The 17706-nt window shown below is 39.9% G+C and overlaps 1 protein-coding gene across 4 annotated transcripts in view; it reads left to right on the plus strand.

The window, feature by feature from the left end:
* The window catches only part of TARBP1 (TAR (HIV-1) RNA binding protein 1), a 78002-nt gene extending 60514 nt beyond the window's left edge, over nt 1-17488 (plus strand). Inside the window, exons 23-31 of one of the 4 annotated variants that reach the window (XR_004257950.1) lie at nt 577-663; nt 5342-5538; nt 9239-9320; nt 9547-9640; nt 11584-11755; nt 15334-15525; nt 15677-15801; nt 16282-16418; nt 17090-17483. Coding sequence is in view for 2 of the 4 variants with exons in the window: in XM_032242314.1 (XP_032098205.1) it covers nt 577-663; nt 5342-5538; nt 9239-9320; nt 11584-11755; nt 15334-15525; nt 15677-15801; nt 16282-16418; nt 17090-17258 (1161 nt within the window). In the remaining 2 variants the exon portion in view is untranslated. Of the gene's footprint in view, nt 1-576; nt 664-5341; nt 5539-9238; nt 9321-9546; nt 9641-10169; nt 10265-11583; nt 11756-15333; nt 15526-15676; nt 15802-16281; nt 16419-17089 lie in introns of those variants that run through there. The other 3 variants (XM_032242314.1, XM_032242315.1, XR_004257951.1) reach the window with 3 other exon arrangements.
* The last annotated feature ends 218 nt before the right edge of the window (nt 17489-17706 follow it).

Raw genomic sequence — 17706 nt, forward strand, 5'->3', positions numbered from 1 at the left:
ACTTTATTTTCTGGACATCTTTTTGGACTGTGTTTCATTCTGTTGCCCAAGCTGGAGTACAGTGGTGCAATCTCGGCTCACTGCAGCCTCTGTTTCCCGGGTTCAGGCGATTCTTCCACTTCAGCCTCCCCAGTAGCTGGGATTACAGGTGTGCACTACCACGCCCAGCGAATTTTTGTATTTTTTGGTAGAGACGGGGTTTCACCATGTTGGCCACGCTGATCTCAAACCCCTGGCCTCAAGTGATCTGCCCACCTCAGCCTCCCGAAGTGCTGGGATTACAGGTGTGAGCCACTGCGCCCAGCTCTGCTATACTTAGAGTTGAGTTATTCAGTACTTTATGTGACCTGTTGATTTTTGTGTACACCGACACTTGCCTCTGGGAAGTTATTTACTTTGCTTTCAATCCAGCTTTTCCCCCGCCAACCCCCTTCCCACCCAGACCCTGGGCTGTCTCAGGGAAGAGGCTGCCTCCCATCCTGGGCCCTCATAGAGTCCAGCACGGCCGGCACCTTGCACATACATGACTCACAGTAAGCTTTGAATGGATATTTGTTTATCTGATTCTTTTTTCAGGGTGAAGAAAATCTTAAAACAAGCATTTGCACATTTTTAGCGGTTTTGTCACATTTGGACATTATTACTCAAAATATTCCAGAAAAGGTGAGTTTTAAGTTGTTTGTAAGAATTTAAACTTGACTATAAAAAAGAATCTTACGTATTTGTACCAGTTCTTTATATGTAGAGCATTCCTGTGGTTTTTTTTTTTCCAGTTTCTCTCTTTCCACTGCTCTGCTAATGTCCACATATATTAGATACAAATACCCAATAAATGTGAATTACTCATTTACATGCATACACACTGAGGTGTGCTTGAGTACATACCAAATTTATAGACAAATTACTGGGTAATTTTTTGTTGATACTTGTATAAAATTAAGAATTATTTATAATTCTTAGGATTGGGATTACTTAGGATTCTTTAAGCAGGACTTTCCTTACTGCATTCTGTGACTGAATGGTAGTTATTTAACAAATGCTCATGCAAAGAAACTTACGGCCAGACTATTAAAAGCTGTTGGGCAACCGAAGGTGATATAAAATGACTGTCATCATTTGGAGTATGCAGTACAGTTACTTCATGTTTCTCAGGTTTAGAACAATGTCCCCAGTGGGTTCTCACACAGATGAGCAGAAATCATAACTAATTTTGGTTAATCACTATGGCAACCGTTGAAGAATTTAGGAGAACCTGCCAGTAAGATTTGGAATAAGGTTCTATATTATTATATCCACTGAGAAGAATGTACTGATACACTGTAAACTCTAGGAGAAAACTTAATTGAAATAGTGTTATTAAGTATTGAAAGTGTCATAAAAATATATGGGAGAATACGCTTTCCTAGAATTTTTATTTTCTTTTATTTTTCTCTTTTGACACGGAGTCTCGCTCTGTTGCCCAGGCTGGAGTGCAGTGGCACACTCTCAGCTCACCACAACCTCTGCCTCCCGGGTTCAAGCGGTTTTCCTGCCTCAGCCTCCGGAGTAGCTGGGATTATAGGTGCACAGCACCAGCCTGGCTCATTTTTGTGTTTTTAGTAGAGACAGGGTTTCACCACGTTGATCAGGCTGATCTAGAACTCTGGACCTCGTGATCCACCCGCCTTGGCCTCCCGAAGTGCTGGGATTACAGGCATGAGCCACTGTGCCTGGCTTAGAATTTTTCAAAGTTTTTAGACAGTGATATGTTTTTTATTAACCTGTTTTATCCATTCTAAGACAGTCCTTTCTCCACAACACATTTTAAGCTTTAAAATCATGGTAACATTTTTAAATTGATGGTGTCTTGCAGTGTGTATCAGCCAGATGGCAGTGTGTTACAGTTCCAGGAAAACTTGTTCACACTTTCCATAAGATCAAGAAGGCTCTGGCATCAGACAAGATCAAATGTTATCTTTCTGTTTTAAATATGTGCAGGAAAGAGATTTGCTTACAGTCTATTGTGAAAGCTAAAACAGAGCAGACGTTGTCCTGTTGCCCGGTAGATCAATAGCCTAAGAATAGTTTAGACACATTCTGAAAATGAATTTATCTTAGAAGATGTTCATGTTAGATCTGGTAAAAAATAACATGTTATTTTTCCATCAAGCCCTTTTTGTGCTTGCCATATATTACATATTTTAGATTTATTTTTTTATTTTCAAAGCATCCAAAATGGAACACCAATTAGTAGAATGGAATAATTTCCATTTCAACACCTTAGGAAAAAAAAAAAAAAAACAGACTTAGCATACCTAAGAAAAGGCCAAACTGATTTATTTTGTCAGTCTCTTCATTTCTAATACATAAAGTCCATTGTTACCGAGATAAATGTAGGGTTGACTTCTTGGAAGCAATCACTTCAGACTTTCTGTTTTCTTCAAAGTGTCTTACTTAACCTGTATACAGGATCCGTACTGAGCAATTAGAGATTGAAAACAATTGTCAAACACGATAGAGGTTGTAACCGCCCAATGGGCTCGCCTTTTCTGCTGCCTAAACAGAACTGATTTATCAAGACAGGAATTGCAATAGAGAAAGATTATGCAGAGCTGCTTGTGCAGGAGACTGGAGTCTTATTATTGCTCAAATCAGTCTCCCTGAGCATTCAGGGATCAGAATTTTTAAGGATAATTTGGTGGGAGGGGGAAGGCCAGTGAGTCGAGGGTATTGATTGGTTGGGTAGGAGATGAAATCATAGGGTTGAGGCATCCTTTTGTGCTAAGTCAGTTCCACGGTGGGGGCCACAATATCAGTTTATCAATCTGGGTGGTATCAGCTGATCCATCAAGTGCAGGGTCTGCAAAATATCTCAAGCACTGACATTAGGAGCAGTTTAGGGAGGGTCAAAACTTTGTAGCCTCCAGCTTCATGACTCCTAAACCATAATTTCTAATCTTGAGGCTAATTTGTTAGTCCTACAAAGGCAGTCTGGTCTTTAGGCAAGAAGGAGGTTCATTTTGGGAAAGGGCTGTCACCATCTTTGTTTTAAACTATGAACTAAGTGCCTCCCAAAGTTAGCTGTGCCCAGGAATGAACAAGGACAGCTTGGAGGTTAGAAGCAAGATAGAGTTGGTTAGGTCAGATCTGTTTCACTGCCTTGGTCACAATTTTGCAGTGGTGGTTTCAAAGTCAGAGCACAAAGTGTTCCTATAAAGGTAAAAAGGAAGAAAAAAACAGCCTTTCTTAATTATGCTCATAGTTGTGTATTGTCCAGTCAGCTTGTTCATTGTATAAAGTGAGCAGAACATGAGAATTCAGGAGCAGAGCTTTTTACACTGATATATATGAAAGCATCAGTTAAGTCTTCAAAGCCCCAGCCAAGCAATCACTGGCAATATCAACATTTTTGAGTATAGGCTCCATAGAAGGTACTGCTTTCCCTATTGAGAATTATAGTGGGTTTTTGTTTTTGTTTTCATTTACAAGTAATGTATACTTAGCTCCAAGATCTTGGTTGCTAACACCATTCTCCAATAACAGGAACCAGGGATCCCTGGAGAAATATCTGATTCTAGAACTAGGGCAGAAGGTATACAAGATGAGCCTAGAGCATCTTGTAGAGTCAGAAAGCAAGGCACAGCTTTACACGTACATACAGTGATGTGAGATGGGCGTGCAGAGGGAAGGTGCTCCCAGTGGCTAAAGCTGAAACAGTGTGAGCAACAAAGTAAAGCAGTATTGGATTACAACCCAAAGAATAAAATAAGTATCCCCGAGCCCACCCTGATATAAACAAACGATTGACTCAATAAATGAGTCCATGTGCGGTGGCTCATGCCTGTAATCCCAGCACTTTGAGAGGCCAAGGCAGGCAGATCACTTGAGATCAGGGGTTCGAGACCAGCCTGGCCAACATGGTGAAACCCCGTCTCTAATAAAAATACAAAAATGAACTAGGCGTGGTGGCGGGTGCCTATAATCCCAGTTACTCAGGAGGTTGAGGCAGGAGAATTGCTTGAATCCGGGAGGCAGAGTTTTCAGTGAGCTGAAGTCGTGCCATTACACTCCAGCCTGGGTGACAGAGCGAGACTCCGTCTCAAAGGAAAAAAAAAAAAAAAAAAAAAAAAGGGATGGACTAGACAAATCTCCTGTAAAAAAAATTACAAGTAATTTTTGTAGATGCTCTGTCCTGAAGGAGGGGGAGCATGACTTTTCACTCCTTCAGTGTGGGCTGCATGGAGTGACTTCCTTCCAAATGGGATCATTATTACAAAAGACTGTAACAAGGACTATGGAAGTTATAATCCAGGAATTGTGGACAAAAACCAGGGTATATCATAACGTCACATGTTGTAATGTTGGCAGTACAGTCACTGACCTTTGGTAAATGATGACATGTTGAGTAAAGGAATGAGAGAAAGAGGATTATTTATATCTGTTTTTATCTTTCTCAGAGAAACTTTGGGTAACTGAAGTGTGTTATCAGCCATGCTGATGCCTTTGGTAAACTGTTCTTTGAATACAGATGTTTTTATTTGGTCAGTAGAAACTGGGCTGCCAGGAGCAGCCTGGTGAGCATTTCCACATGAGCCTTAGGGGAGAAGTACATTTGGTAGGAGCATCAAAATAGCTTCTGATATTTTCTTAAAAGTTTGGATCTGTCTGATTCCTTCATTAATAGATGTCACTTCCTTTGACTTTCAATTATCTATTGAGTCATGTGATTTTAGAAAGCAAGGGATTGCATGAAATCTCTGGGCTGTGAAGACTGAAGTTCACAGGAAAAGACTACAGGGAAATGGAAACAGTTTTATTATTTTTCCCCCACTTCTTAATTTTCCTGCCACTACTAAGTACTGTGTGGGTCCAGGATCACCGTTCAGGAAGGCAGAGTAGCTCAGAAATCAGTGGCAAGGAGGAAGACAGCACTTTGTGTGGTATATTGCTCTAGGAGCATTTTCAAGCTGTCAAAAGTGGGACTCTTAAAGAATATTTCTGACTTTTTCAGCACGAATTAAAATAATAAGTGACAGAGGCTCCATTTGAAAAACACTGTGGTGGTATAATGATTAGCATAAAACGTACTTTTTTCAAATTAACCCAGGTACTAGAGTATGGGGGGAAAATGTACTGCAGCATTAATGAAAACTAGAGCTGGGAGAATGCTTTTTTTTCCTTGAGAAAATTGCAAATGCCAGTGCACCTAATTTGTCCAGGAGGGAAGAATGAGAGGCCCTGGTAGCAAAGCCAGTGAAAGAAGTAATACTAGGAGCGGTTTTATCATTCCGATACTTTTTTGTTTCATACAAGTAAGGGTAAGATGGCTGTGTTTTGAAGAATTTATCGCCTTTCTTTTCAGAAACTCATTCTCAAGCAAGCCCTTATTGTTGTGCTGCAGTGGTGCTTCAGTCACAATTTCAGTGTTCGACTGTATGCTTTAATTGCTCTTAAGAAACTCTGGACCATGTGTAAAGAGTTACGTGTTGAAGAATTTGATGCCCTGACCCCTGTGATTGAATCCAGCCTCCATCAAGTGGAAAGCATGCATGGAGCAGGGTAAGGAGCCTTTGTGGCCCTCTTCATCCTCATCACCCTCCAGCAGGGCCCACAGGGAGGGAGTGGTGCTCATACCACATCAGCTTCTCCTCCTTCCACATCTTTGTTCTGATGTCCTGGAGCACCGCGGGCTTGGACTGGGCCAGGTGTAAGCAGCTCACTGTGGGGTGTAGTTAATTACAGTTAATTGTCAGCTCCACCTTAACCTCTTGCCCGTTTATCCTCAATCTTTTATTGTGCAAGTAATCTTTTACTTACTTTTAGATGTTTCTCTTCAGTATAGCTAAATGTCATCCTCTGTTGTTTGAGGACTGCTTAGAAGTGACAGGACCTGACTTTAAAGACATGCTCTTAACCTCTCAATATTAGTTATAGCTAAAGGCTTTTCTTTCTTTTCTATGAGAACTCTCCAATTCCCCAAACAAAATCATACATGGAAGCTCGGTATCAAGCAGGTGACATCGAGGGGATATTAGGTCTTATATTTAAATCTTTAACACATCTGGAGTTCATTTTTGTGTAAGGTATAAGGAAGGGGTCCAGTTTCAGCTTTCTGCACATGGCCAGCACCATTTGTTAAACAGGGAATCCTTTTCCCATTGCTTGTTTTTGTCATGTTTGTCAAAGATCAGATAGTTGTAGATGTGTGGCATTACTTCCGAGGCCTGTGTTCTGTTCCATTGGTCTATATCTCTGTTTTGGTACCAGTACCATGCTGTTTTGATTACTGTAGCCATGTAGTATAGTTTGAAGTCAGGTAGCATGATGCCTCCAGCTTTGTTGTTTTCGCTTAGAATTGGCTTGGCTATGCAGGCTCTCTTTTGGTTCCATATGAAGTTTAAGGTGGTTTTTTTTAAGTTCTGTGAAGAAGGTCATTGGCAGCTTGATGGGGATAGCATTGAATCTATAAATTACTTTGGGCAGTATGGCCATTTTCATGATATGGATTCTTCCTAACCATGAGCATGGAATGTTTTTCCATCTGCTTGTGTCCTCTTATTTCCTTGAGCAGTGGTTTGTAGTTCTCCTTGAAGAGGTCCTTCACATCCTTTGTTAGTTGTATTCCTAGGTATTTTATTCTCTTTGTAGTTGTGAATGGGAGTTCGCTCATGATTTGGCTCTCTGTTTGTTTGTTACTGGTGTATAGGAATGCTTGTGATTTTTGCACATTTACATTACGTTTACATTTAAATCTAAAGCATGAATAGGAACTAGGTCAATGAAGAGTGATGGAAAGAAAAAAGAAAAAGAAAGAAAAAAAAACTGTGCAGTTTGGGAACTCCCAGCCCTGCTCAATTTGCCCAGAGCTTTAATTCAAGCAAGGCTGGTCTGACTGATGGAGAGAATAGAGTAGTCACAAGATGGAGGGGGACAGGGTTGGGCTTGGGTTGATGTTGAGTGAATTGGGAAACCAGCAGAAAGTTAAACTTGAGAATGACATCATCCAGTTTGCTTTTACATTATTTGAAGTGTGAAGAGCAGATCATAAGTGAGCAAGAGAGAGTGGGAGGAAAATTGTGATTGAGATTAGTGTGAGATTAGTAGAGGGACAGAGAAATGGACAGGCTTTGAGGTAAGGTAAAAAAGAGACTAAAGTACTTAACTGGATTTATCAAAAGCCATTCGGTAGCATAGGTGGGGGATTGAAACTGAATTAAAATGGATCCAAGAAGGGACCAGGTGCAGTGACTTTCACCTGTAATACCAGCACTTTGGGAGGCTGAGGTGAGTGGATTGCTTGTACCCAGAAGTTCAAGATCAGCCTGGACAATGTGGCAAAATCACACACACACACACACACACACACACACACACCCCTGGGCAACATGGCAAAATCACACACACATATACACACACACACACACACACACCTGGGCAACATGGCAAAATCACACACACACACACACACACACGTGTTAGCCAGGTGGTGACATGCACCTGTAGTCCCAGCTTCTCGGGAGGCTGAGGTGGGAGAATCACCTGAACCCAAGAAGTTGAGGCTGTAGTGACCTGAGATCACACCACTGCACTCCAGCCTGGCAACAGAGTGAGACCCTGTCTCAAAAAAAAAAAAATGATGTCCAAATGTGGATGGGATAATACATTAACATATATTACATCAGAGTGGTAGGTTTATTGGTGTCTATAATTTTTTTTACCTGAATATTTGGAATAGTTAAAATATTTTATATATTATTTTTTCAAAAAGTAGGTGATGAGCAAGGTAAGGCATAGCCAACTTATTTAGAAAATTATCTCAAAAAACTGTATTAGAAAGTTCAACAGCCAGTTGTGGATGTGCTGCCAAAGAGGGCTTCTGTTTCATTTTTGGTAACCTTGTTTTTTTTTTTTTTTTCTTTTTTTTTTGAGACAGAGTTTTTTCGCTCTTGTTGCCCAGGCTGGAGTGCAATTGCCTTATCTTGGCTTATTGCAACCTTCGCCTCCCGGGTTCAAGCGATTCTCCTGCCTCAGCCTCTGAAGTAGCTGGGATTACAGGCATGCGCCACCACATCTGGCTAATTTTGTGTTTTTAGTAGAGATGGAGTTACTCCATGTTGGTCAGGTTAGTCTTGAACTCCCGACCTCAGGTGATCCACCCATCGTGGCCTCCCAAAGTGCTGGAATTACAGGCGTGAGCCACTGCACCTGGCCATGTTAGTTGTTTTTAAGTGATATTCATAGATAGGAAGTTGAACAGTATGGAAAGGCATCAAATAAAAATGAGACAGTCTCCTTCCTCCCTTCTCTCACCAAAGTTGAGACCCCAGTAAACTGACTCTTCTTTTAACAGCTACCTACTATTCCATTGTATAACTGTGCCTTAAGTTACCTCGAGTCCACTACTGATGGACACTTTAATAAGGTTTGGTTTTGTTTTTTTAAGATTAGATACAAAAGCCGTTTTGAAAAGGCTGAAGGAAAGGCTAGAATAGAGAAGAAGGGAGATGCAGAAGTTGGGGGAGATGGGCAAAACTCAGGGGAATGGGATCAGTTCAGGGGGATTGCCCTTTGAGGAGACACTCTTGAAAGTGAAGGAGAAAAGAGGATAGGTGTGTGTAAGGAGGTGGCAGGAAGAAGAAAGATCTCTCACTCTTGTCTCTGGTGATGTGTGAGACGTGGCTGTCTGCTGTTAGTGAGAGGGTGGGGTAAGGAATAGGAACTCTGGGGAGTGGATACATTGGTCGGAGCAGGAGAGTGATCTTGCCAGAAAAATATCTTGAAATTGCTGCTTAGTTTATGGGTTGATGATCATGAATTTCATCTGAAATCTGCCTGTCATGTTGTATAATTTGTATTCCTACCTTTTTTGCCTTTTAAATCGTAAACTTGACAACACATATTTTAAAAATTTAAACTCTGGTCATAATAAATTTATCTGGTTTGTGAAAGTGGGTACAGTTTGCCTATGTGCCGTGAGTCTTTGGAGTAGAAAAAGGGATTTTATGTAATGTTTTTCTCTCCTGGAAAAAAGAGTTTACTGCGAGACATAGGTTTAAGGTTCCATTTCAAAATGTGAAATTTAGTGTCAGTTTTTAAAGTATATGTTGATCTTGGAGAGGTGTGTATAAATCTTAGGATAAAGTTCACAAAATTTTGTTCCTTCTCAACTCTGCAGCCCCTCTTTAAGATATCTAATTGATTCTCCCTCACCAGAGTTCTTTCATTTGTCTGTGGCTCGTACCTTATTTTTAATCCTTAGGAATGCCAAGAAGAATTGGCAACGCATCCAGGAGCATTTCTTTTTTGCAACATTTCACCCACTCAAGGATTATTGTCTAGAGGTGAGTGGAGAATTATCATTGTAAATTCTGTACTATATCTTTAATCCTGATGCTTCCTCTCTGCTTTTGTAGAAAGGTTATGATTAGGGTAAATCTTTTTTCTTGCTTACAAACATCGCCTTACCATTTTAAAGTTTTAAGTTTGTCAGTTTATGCAGATGACTTGCTTTCATTTCACTCTAAAGCAGTGAAAATTGGCTAGTCATTTTCACTTTCTATTTCTCAGGCAGTCTGGCTTGTAAACAATGGAAGGGAATATTTAACTCTAAACAGAAATCTGTTCTGACATTAAAAGGAAATGAGTGAGAACATTTGTGCAGGTGAGATTTTATTGTACTGAAGCCCATTGTTAATGAAAGAACAAAAAGATAAACTCTTTTGTTAATGGCATTTTTTAGGTTCTGGGTAATGAAAATGGTATAGCAAATGATACATCACCTCACTGACTGTAACAAAATGTGCTTATATAATTTTAAGAACCATAAACATGCTTATTATGATTAACATGTAAATTAATTCAATATGTAAATCATTAGACATCGCATAAATTATGTTACTTTCTCCCTTTTTTAACTTTGATTATAATGTGCCGCCCTTGAATTTAAATCATTTGACCTAGGGCTTTCCCTCTGAAGAACTTATAAGTTATTGGTAACTTAAGCTACTGTGCATAAGCAAGTTTTTTGGTGGATTACTAAGATTACTAATAAACTGGTTTTTTAAAAATATCGATCTATATATTGTGAGATATGCATCATAGAACACTAATGTGTTTTTTCTGCTGCTTCACTGCAAATATCATTTAGGATTTTCCAAAGATTTTAACATGCTCTGCTCTGTGTTCTTTAGCGTCCAGAATGCTTTGTCTGGCATCTTTCTGCAGGACTCCTCTAGTAACCCTGTAGTGTTAAGTCTACCTTTTCCTATTCAGTTCTCCAACAGGAGTAAGTCCTTTGCCTCCCTCCTTGCTCCCCTCATCCTTGCCTTTGACCATCTCACTCTCATATGTTGTATGTTTTAGTCTCCATTAATGAGATGAATTAAAACTATATATATAAATAAAATAATGGGACTTAATTGTGAACAAGAACTGTGTCAATTCATATATTTGGAGCTGTACGTCGTGCTCCCCTAATCAGCATGTGGCCATGATCATTAGGACAGCTCAAGTTTGCACAGATATAGCTAGCATGAAGAAAACCATATTCATTTTCAAACCTGTCGTGAACACATGTGCATGCTGTTCAGCTTATTGTTTCATTTTTAAGTTGCCTGTTACTTGGACCTCTGCTTCCTATGTACTTTTCACCGTTGGTCATTTTCTGGTTTAGTTCTTTTAGTAGGTAAAAAAAGCAAAGGAGGGCCGGGCGCGGTGGCTCACGCCTATAATCCCAGCACTTTGGGAGGCCGAGGTGGGCGGATCACCTGAGGTCGGGAGTTCAAGACCAGCCTGACCAACATGGAGAAACCCTGTCTCTACTAAAAATACAAAATTAGCCAGGCGTAGTGGCGCATGCCTGGAATCCCAGCTACTCTGGAGGCTGAGGCAGGGGAATCGCATGAACTTGGGAGGCGGAGATTGCGGTGAGCCAAGATCGCGCCATTGCACTCCAGCCTGGGCAACAAGAATGAAACTCTATCTCCAAAAAAAAAGAAAAGAAAAGGAGGATTGCTTACGTGAGGATTGTTAACAGTGGTACCAGACTATGCCATTTTCACAAAACACTTTAATATGCTGTTGTAATCTGATTTTATCCTCATTTTACAAATGAGGAAGTTGAAGCCAAGAAAGGCTGGATCAGTTGCCTAACATCACACAACTAATTATATTAGTCAAACCAGGATTCAGATTCTCAATTTATCTAATGCTTGTGAGAGTGAAAGTCTTGTCATGAAAAGAGCTTCAGCTTGATTGCCTTTGGAGGTATTTAGTTATCAGTAAATTGCACTTATCCAGATACTGTCCATCATTAGAATTGATTACTTCCGAAACATTGTTTTTATTAGGCATACACTGGTTTATTACATACAGCTAGAAGTACTGGAGTACAAGTTCTGCCTCCTCTCAGAGATTCTTCTCTGATTTCTCAGAGATGAGAAATATACATAGATAGTTGCTATAAGATATAAATGAAAGTAGGTAATTTGATCAGATATAGTTGGGAGAATATATCATTAATAATTAAGTTGTATTTTAGATGTGTTGTATATTTCTTCATTATTTTTAAAGGAAGAAATTTAGATTTTATAATTCTCTTTTCAGACCATATTTTACATCCTTCCACGCCTTTCAGGCCTCATTGAAGACGAATGGATCACCATTGATAAATTTACCAGATTCTCTGATGTTCCTTTAGATGCGGGATTTCAGTGGTACCTTTCTCAAACTCAACTTAGTAAACTAAAACCAGGTGACTGGTCTCAGCAGGACATAGGTAAAAAAGAATTTTCATTTTATTTTTATTCCCCTTGTTGATCTGGTTAGATCTTTTTTTGATTTAAGTTACTTACGACAGGTAGTTAATAATCTCACTTTAATTAACCTGGGAACTCTGCCTGTCCAGTTAGGAAAAAGATAGTGAAAAAGTGTGGTGTAACTTTGACGGACACTTTCAGTTGAAAGTTAACTTTGCTATTTAAAAAAAAAAAAAAAAAGCCAAAGAAAGCCTGATCTGTTTATATAAAGCGGATGGCCAGTGGTCTCTCTTTTAAGTATAATTGTTCATTAATACTCATTGCTTTTCTACTGTATATTTCTGTAAAAATAAAAATTTCCAAAAGGACCAAATGAGGAAATCTCTTTTTTTGTCCTCTTTGGGACTAAACCACAGCTCTTGACTCTAGTCAAGAGTTGGTTGCACACCACTTCCTGTGTTATCCCTTCTGCTCTGCCTCACCCTTCCCTGTACCCAAACTCCTTCCCTTCAGCTTCCTCTGGAACCCACGTTCTTCTCTTCCTCCTCCTCCTCTTTCCCTTCACAGTCAAGCTGTCCTAAAACCCAAGGATCAAGTTCCCTAACTCAATTTAAAAATCACAGCTAACGTTTCTAATAGCTGTAGCCCACCTTCCTGTCTGCCACTCACATTTTAGCCTAACTCTGACTCTCTCCAACCCATAACCACCTTTGAAACTTCTTTCAGGAAATGAGAAATTTTCTTTCTGTTTCCATTACACAGTCTGAGTGGACAGAGGGACGCTGCCCTCGGATCACACCTGCCCTTTCTGTGCCACGTCTTTGCCAGTCTCTTGTCATCCTGACTTTCCTCCCCACTCTGGCCCTTCTTGCTCAGTGAGTCCCCCACTTGCCCCTGATGTTGGTGCTTCTGTGAACTTTTCATGTCTTCAGGACTCACATGTGACTTGTTGAAAAGGCCAATTATGGGTCTGGAACCACCGTTGGTTTAATTCAGATCTCTGGAGAAGGGTTCTGGGAAAATGCATTTTTTTCTCAAGCCTCTGGATGGTTCATTAATGTGTTTTAAGACATACTGTCCTAAATTTCTTCATTCAACAAAGATTGATTGCCTCCTACGTGCTGTACTTGAAACCAAGTCCTTGCCTCACAGAGCTCACGTTCTTACAGAGGAGTGAACACATACCTAATAGAGTGTCTGGTAGTAGAAGTACCATGAAAAAACAAAGCAGGGTAAAGAGAGGGACAGAGGGTAAGAGAGATCTTTCTAAGGAGTTCACATTGAACAGAGACCCCCAAGGAAGTACAGGCAAGGCAGGCCGAGGTCTGTTTGGGGTAGAGCTTTACTGGAAAAGGAAGAGTAAATGTGAAGATTCTAGAGCAAAAGACAGTGACAGGAGGCACTTCCTAGAGTGGTTGGGTAGAGCCTGGGAGGAGAAGGAAAAGGGATGGCATAGACAGCTGTCGAGTTCTGCCATAAAGTGGAGAAGGGAAGTAGAGTGTTACTGGATTGGCAAAACGGCTGACGAGATCTGTTTGTTCTGCTTGTTTTGGTAAAGAGAGGCATGTTGTAATAGGCTTTTCATGCTGAGGCTTAAATGTTAGTATCCCCCTAAATGTGTTTTTTCTTTTTTATGAAAGTTTTGCTTCATTTTTAATTGACAAACAATAATTGTACATATTTATTGGGTACAGTGTGAAGTTTTGATACATACATATGTTGTGTAATGGCCAAATCAGGGTAATTAGCGTATCCATCACGTCTCTCCTTTGTGGTGAGAACATTGAAAATGCTCTCTTCTAGCTATTTGGAAGTATACAATACATTATCGTTGCCTATAGTCATCTTAACGTACACTAGAACACAAGACCTTATTCCTGGCTAACTGCAACTTTGTACCCTCTGACCAACCTCTGCTGCCACTGCAGGTTTGCACTGGCCCAGTCTTCATGCTCTCCCAGAACACATGTATTAACGTTCACAGCCTGAAACCAGCGCCTGTGTTACCTATAACTTTCAAATCCTTATCTGCTGTCCAGCCTCTTTCCTGAACAGACTGGACATTAGCATCGGGATATTCCTTAAGCTCTTGAAATATCACCATTTCCAAATTCAATTTGCCTTTCTGCCCAAAATTGCCTGCTCTGTATGCCCTATTAATGGTGTCATTGAACTATCATGGAAGTCATTCTTGTCCTGTTTTCCTCTTTAAGTGTAAAAGCCTCTTAATGGTTTTCTAGCTTACACATATCTAGTAAAAGAGATTCTCTAAAACACACAGCAGTACTGTTACTCCCCGTCTTAAAATCCTTTAATGGCTTTTATCTGTAGAATAAATTATCTTCTTTTTTTTTTGAGATGGAGTCTCACTCTGTCTCTCAGGCTGCAGGCTGAAGTGCAGTGGCACCATCTCAGCTCACTGCAACCTCTGCCTCCCAGGTTCAAGTGATTCTTGTTCCTCAGCCTCCCTAGTAGCTGGGATTACAGGGGTCCACCACGATGCCTGACTAATGTTTGTATTTTTAGTAGAGACAGAGTTTTGTCATGTTGGCCAGGGTGGCCTTAAACTCTTGACCTCAGGTGATCCTACCGCCTCGGCCTCCCAAAGTGCTGGGATTACAGGCGTGAGCCACTGTGCCTGGCCAGTAGAATAAATTCGTTATCATTATATGCAAAGCTGTTTGATCTGAGCCATCTCCCTCGACTCCACTGCAGGCTGTGAACTAAACCAAGGTACTTGCTGCTGCCTGAACCATGTTGCTCCCACATCCCATGCCTGTGCACATGCTGTATACTGTCTGCTTTGCAGACTTTTCCCGTCCTTCCTCCCATGAGCCTTCCTGGGTCTTACTCTTTGCCTTTCCTTACCCCCAGACATTAGTCATCCCTTTCTCTGTGAGCATTACCTTTACTGTTGTACTGTGTTAAAATTATTTGCATGTCTGTCCTATCCTAAGTGAACTAAGTGCTACTTGATTGCTCAGAAAGCAGTTTGGAGTAGAGGAAGTTGAGGAAGTAGAGTTGAGGAAGAGCTTCAGCAATAGAGTCTCCTTCCTGTACTACAGAGATCAAAACTCTGCAGTCAGATAGACTAGTAACATTCTGTGTACTCCTCAGTTTAGTCAAGAGATAACTGCTTTATACAACATCTTTCATTTTAGAAGAGTTCCTCCAATTACTTGTAAAATTATTTTAGATATTTTATTGTTTTCAGAAATTGTCTTTCCACAGAAAATCCTAATCCTCTATTGTTTGTAAGATAAACCATTATTTTATGTACCTCCAAGGAAAAAAATGTTACTAAACTTTGATAATCTGGATTCTAAGACGTGTCTTAATTTCAGATATGCTAAAATGTGAAAAAAATGTTTATCTTATGTTTCCATGAAGTATCACAGTATATTAGTAGAGCTGAATTTGAAAACTTGAAATTGCTATTAAAAATGGCAATTGTGTCTGAATGCAAGTAGTTTTTTAGTTAATGCTTTGTTAAATCTCATTCGAAGTTATTTCAAATTATTAAAAATACATATACATGTATAAATATATATAGATTCAGATTTATTTATATGTGGATTGTTTTCTTTTTCCTTCCCAGGTACGAATTTGGTCGAAGCAGATAACCAAGCAGAGTGGACCGACGTTCAGAAGAAGATTATCCCATGGAACAATCGTGTTCCTGAGTTAGACCTGGAGCTCCTGTTTCAGGATCGTGCTGCCAGACTTGGAAAGTCAATTAGTAGACTAATCGTTGTGGCCTCGCTCATTGACAAACCAACCAATTTAGGAGGTAAAGTTGTAGATTTCCAGGAGCTTGCCTAAAATCTTTTAAATATTTTTTAATTAATCCGCTGCCACGGGAGCTTCAAAGGAATGTGTGGGAGCTGATGAGTTAGCATTGTGCTGGAAACAACTGTAATGACTCCAGGTGTCCTGTGCAGGACTGTGCAGGACCTGCGAGGTGTTTGGGGCTTCCGTGCTTGTTGTTGGCAGTCTTCAGTGTATCAGTGACAAACAGTTCCAGTACCTCAGTGTCTCTGCAGAACAGTGGCTTCCTTTAGTGGAGGTGGGTGGAAAGTAATTTATTATTAAAGTTCTTATAACAAACCTGCACGTGTACCCGTGAACCTAAAATAAAAGTTTAAAAAGTTTGTAGAAATACTTTCTAGTGCTCTATCTTCGTGTATTGGTTATTTTGCTTAATTTATAGTAGTGCCATCTTTAATCGTTTAAGAACAATGCTTAAAAGTAAAATACAGCTCAATTCTGTTTTTCTACTTATTTTTTTATAGGTCACATTTAGAAATCATCAATAATGTAGAATTCTGTTCAGTAAAATGTATCCTGTTACACCTCACTCTTGATTTAGGAATAATTCTTAGAAATTTATATCATGTTGGAGAGTTCTTTTTTATAACGTGTAGTTCTGTCCATTTTCTTTTAAAAAGACATAACAAGTTTAGGTTAATAAGTTTTTTAACTCTAATTCACAACAAGCAGGGCTATAAGTGAATGAATGTTATGTTCTATTTAAACTAATATTCAGGTAAAACCACCTCAGCTAATTGATTATCTGCAGCAGAAGAAAACAGAAGGTTATACCATCATTGGGGTGGAACAAACTGCCAAAAGTTTAGACCTAACCCAGTATTGCTTTCCCGAGAAATCTCTACTCTTGTTGGGGTAAGAAGCTCCTCTTGTCCATAGTATATTCTTGGAACCCCAGACTACTAGAAGATGTTATTTCTTTTCTTTTCTTTTTTTTTTTTTTTTTTGATATGGAATTTCACTCTGTAGCCCAGGCTGGAGTGCATTGGCATGATCTCAGCTCACTGAAACCTCTGCCTCATAGGCTCAAGTGATTTTTGTGCCTCAGCCTCCCAAGTAGCTGGGATTACAGGTGTGCTCCATCAGACCCAGAGTTTCACCATGTTGGCCAGGCTGGTCTCAAACCCCTGACTTCAAGTGATCCGCCCACCTCAGCATCCCAAAGTGGTGGAATTACAGGCGTGAACCACCATGCCTGGTTAGGAAGATGTTACCTTTCTGTTTTACAGTTTATCTAGACTACTGCCCATACCTGCACTTCTCTTTGATTTATAACATTTGTAAGAAGCCCCCTGGGTTTTTCTTTTATTTCATCTTTCTGGCATGGTCAGGTGAACACAGAATTGACCCATCAGTCTTTTTCTTACACTCTTATTTATTTCCTGGTACCACAGATTTACTTAATTTGTTAATGTCTCTTTTAGTAACATTCAGAATATCAAAGAGAAAAATAAAAAATAAAAAGAATATCATAGAAAAAAATTGTTATACAGGAAAACTAACTTTTCTTCCATTTTCTTCCTCAGAAATGAACGTGAGGGAATTCCAGCAAATCTGATCCAGCAGTTGGACGTTTGTGTGGAAATTCCTCAGCAGGGCATTATCCGCTCACTGAATGTCCACGTGAGTGGAGCCCTGCTGATTTGGGAGTACACCAGGCAGCAGCTGCTCTCACACGGAGACACCAAGCCATGATGTGCCTATCTCAGTAAACCGCTGGTGCTGTTGAAAGTTTTTAACAAAAAAACTATTTGGACTAAAGAAATAGATTCTGAAATTTACTGTTATAATTTGTATTTCTTTTTTCTTGCAATTTAATGCCAAAAATTTGTCATGTGCCTTAAATATATTACTATATATTTTCTCCTTTAATAAACACTTTTTGTATTGTTTCTTTAATAAAATAAGCAATTGTGGAAATAAAACCATGGATTTTTTTTTTTTTTAAATGGAGTTATGTTCTTGTTGCCCAAGCTGGAGTGCAATGGTGCAATCTTGGCTCGCCACAACCTCCACCTCCTGGGTTCAAGTGCTTCTCCTGCCTCAGCCTCCCAAGTAGCTGGGATTAAAGGCATGCACTACCATGCCCAGCTAATTTTTTGTATTTTTAGTAGAGATGGGGTTTCTCCATGTTGATCAGGCT

This window comes from Sapajus apella, unplaced genomic scaffold, assembly GCF_009761245.1.
Source record: "Sapajus apella isolate SASKATOON/1434 unplaced genomic scaffold, GSC_monkey_1.0 scaffold49, whole genome shotgun sequence".
NCBI classification, from domain to species: domain Eukaryota; kingdom Metazoa; phylum Chordata; class Mammalia; order Primates; family Cebidae; genus Sapajus; species Sapajus apella.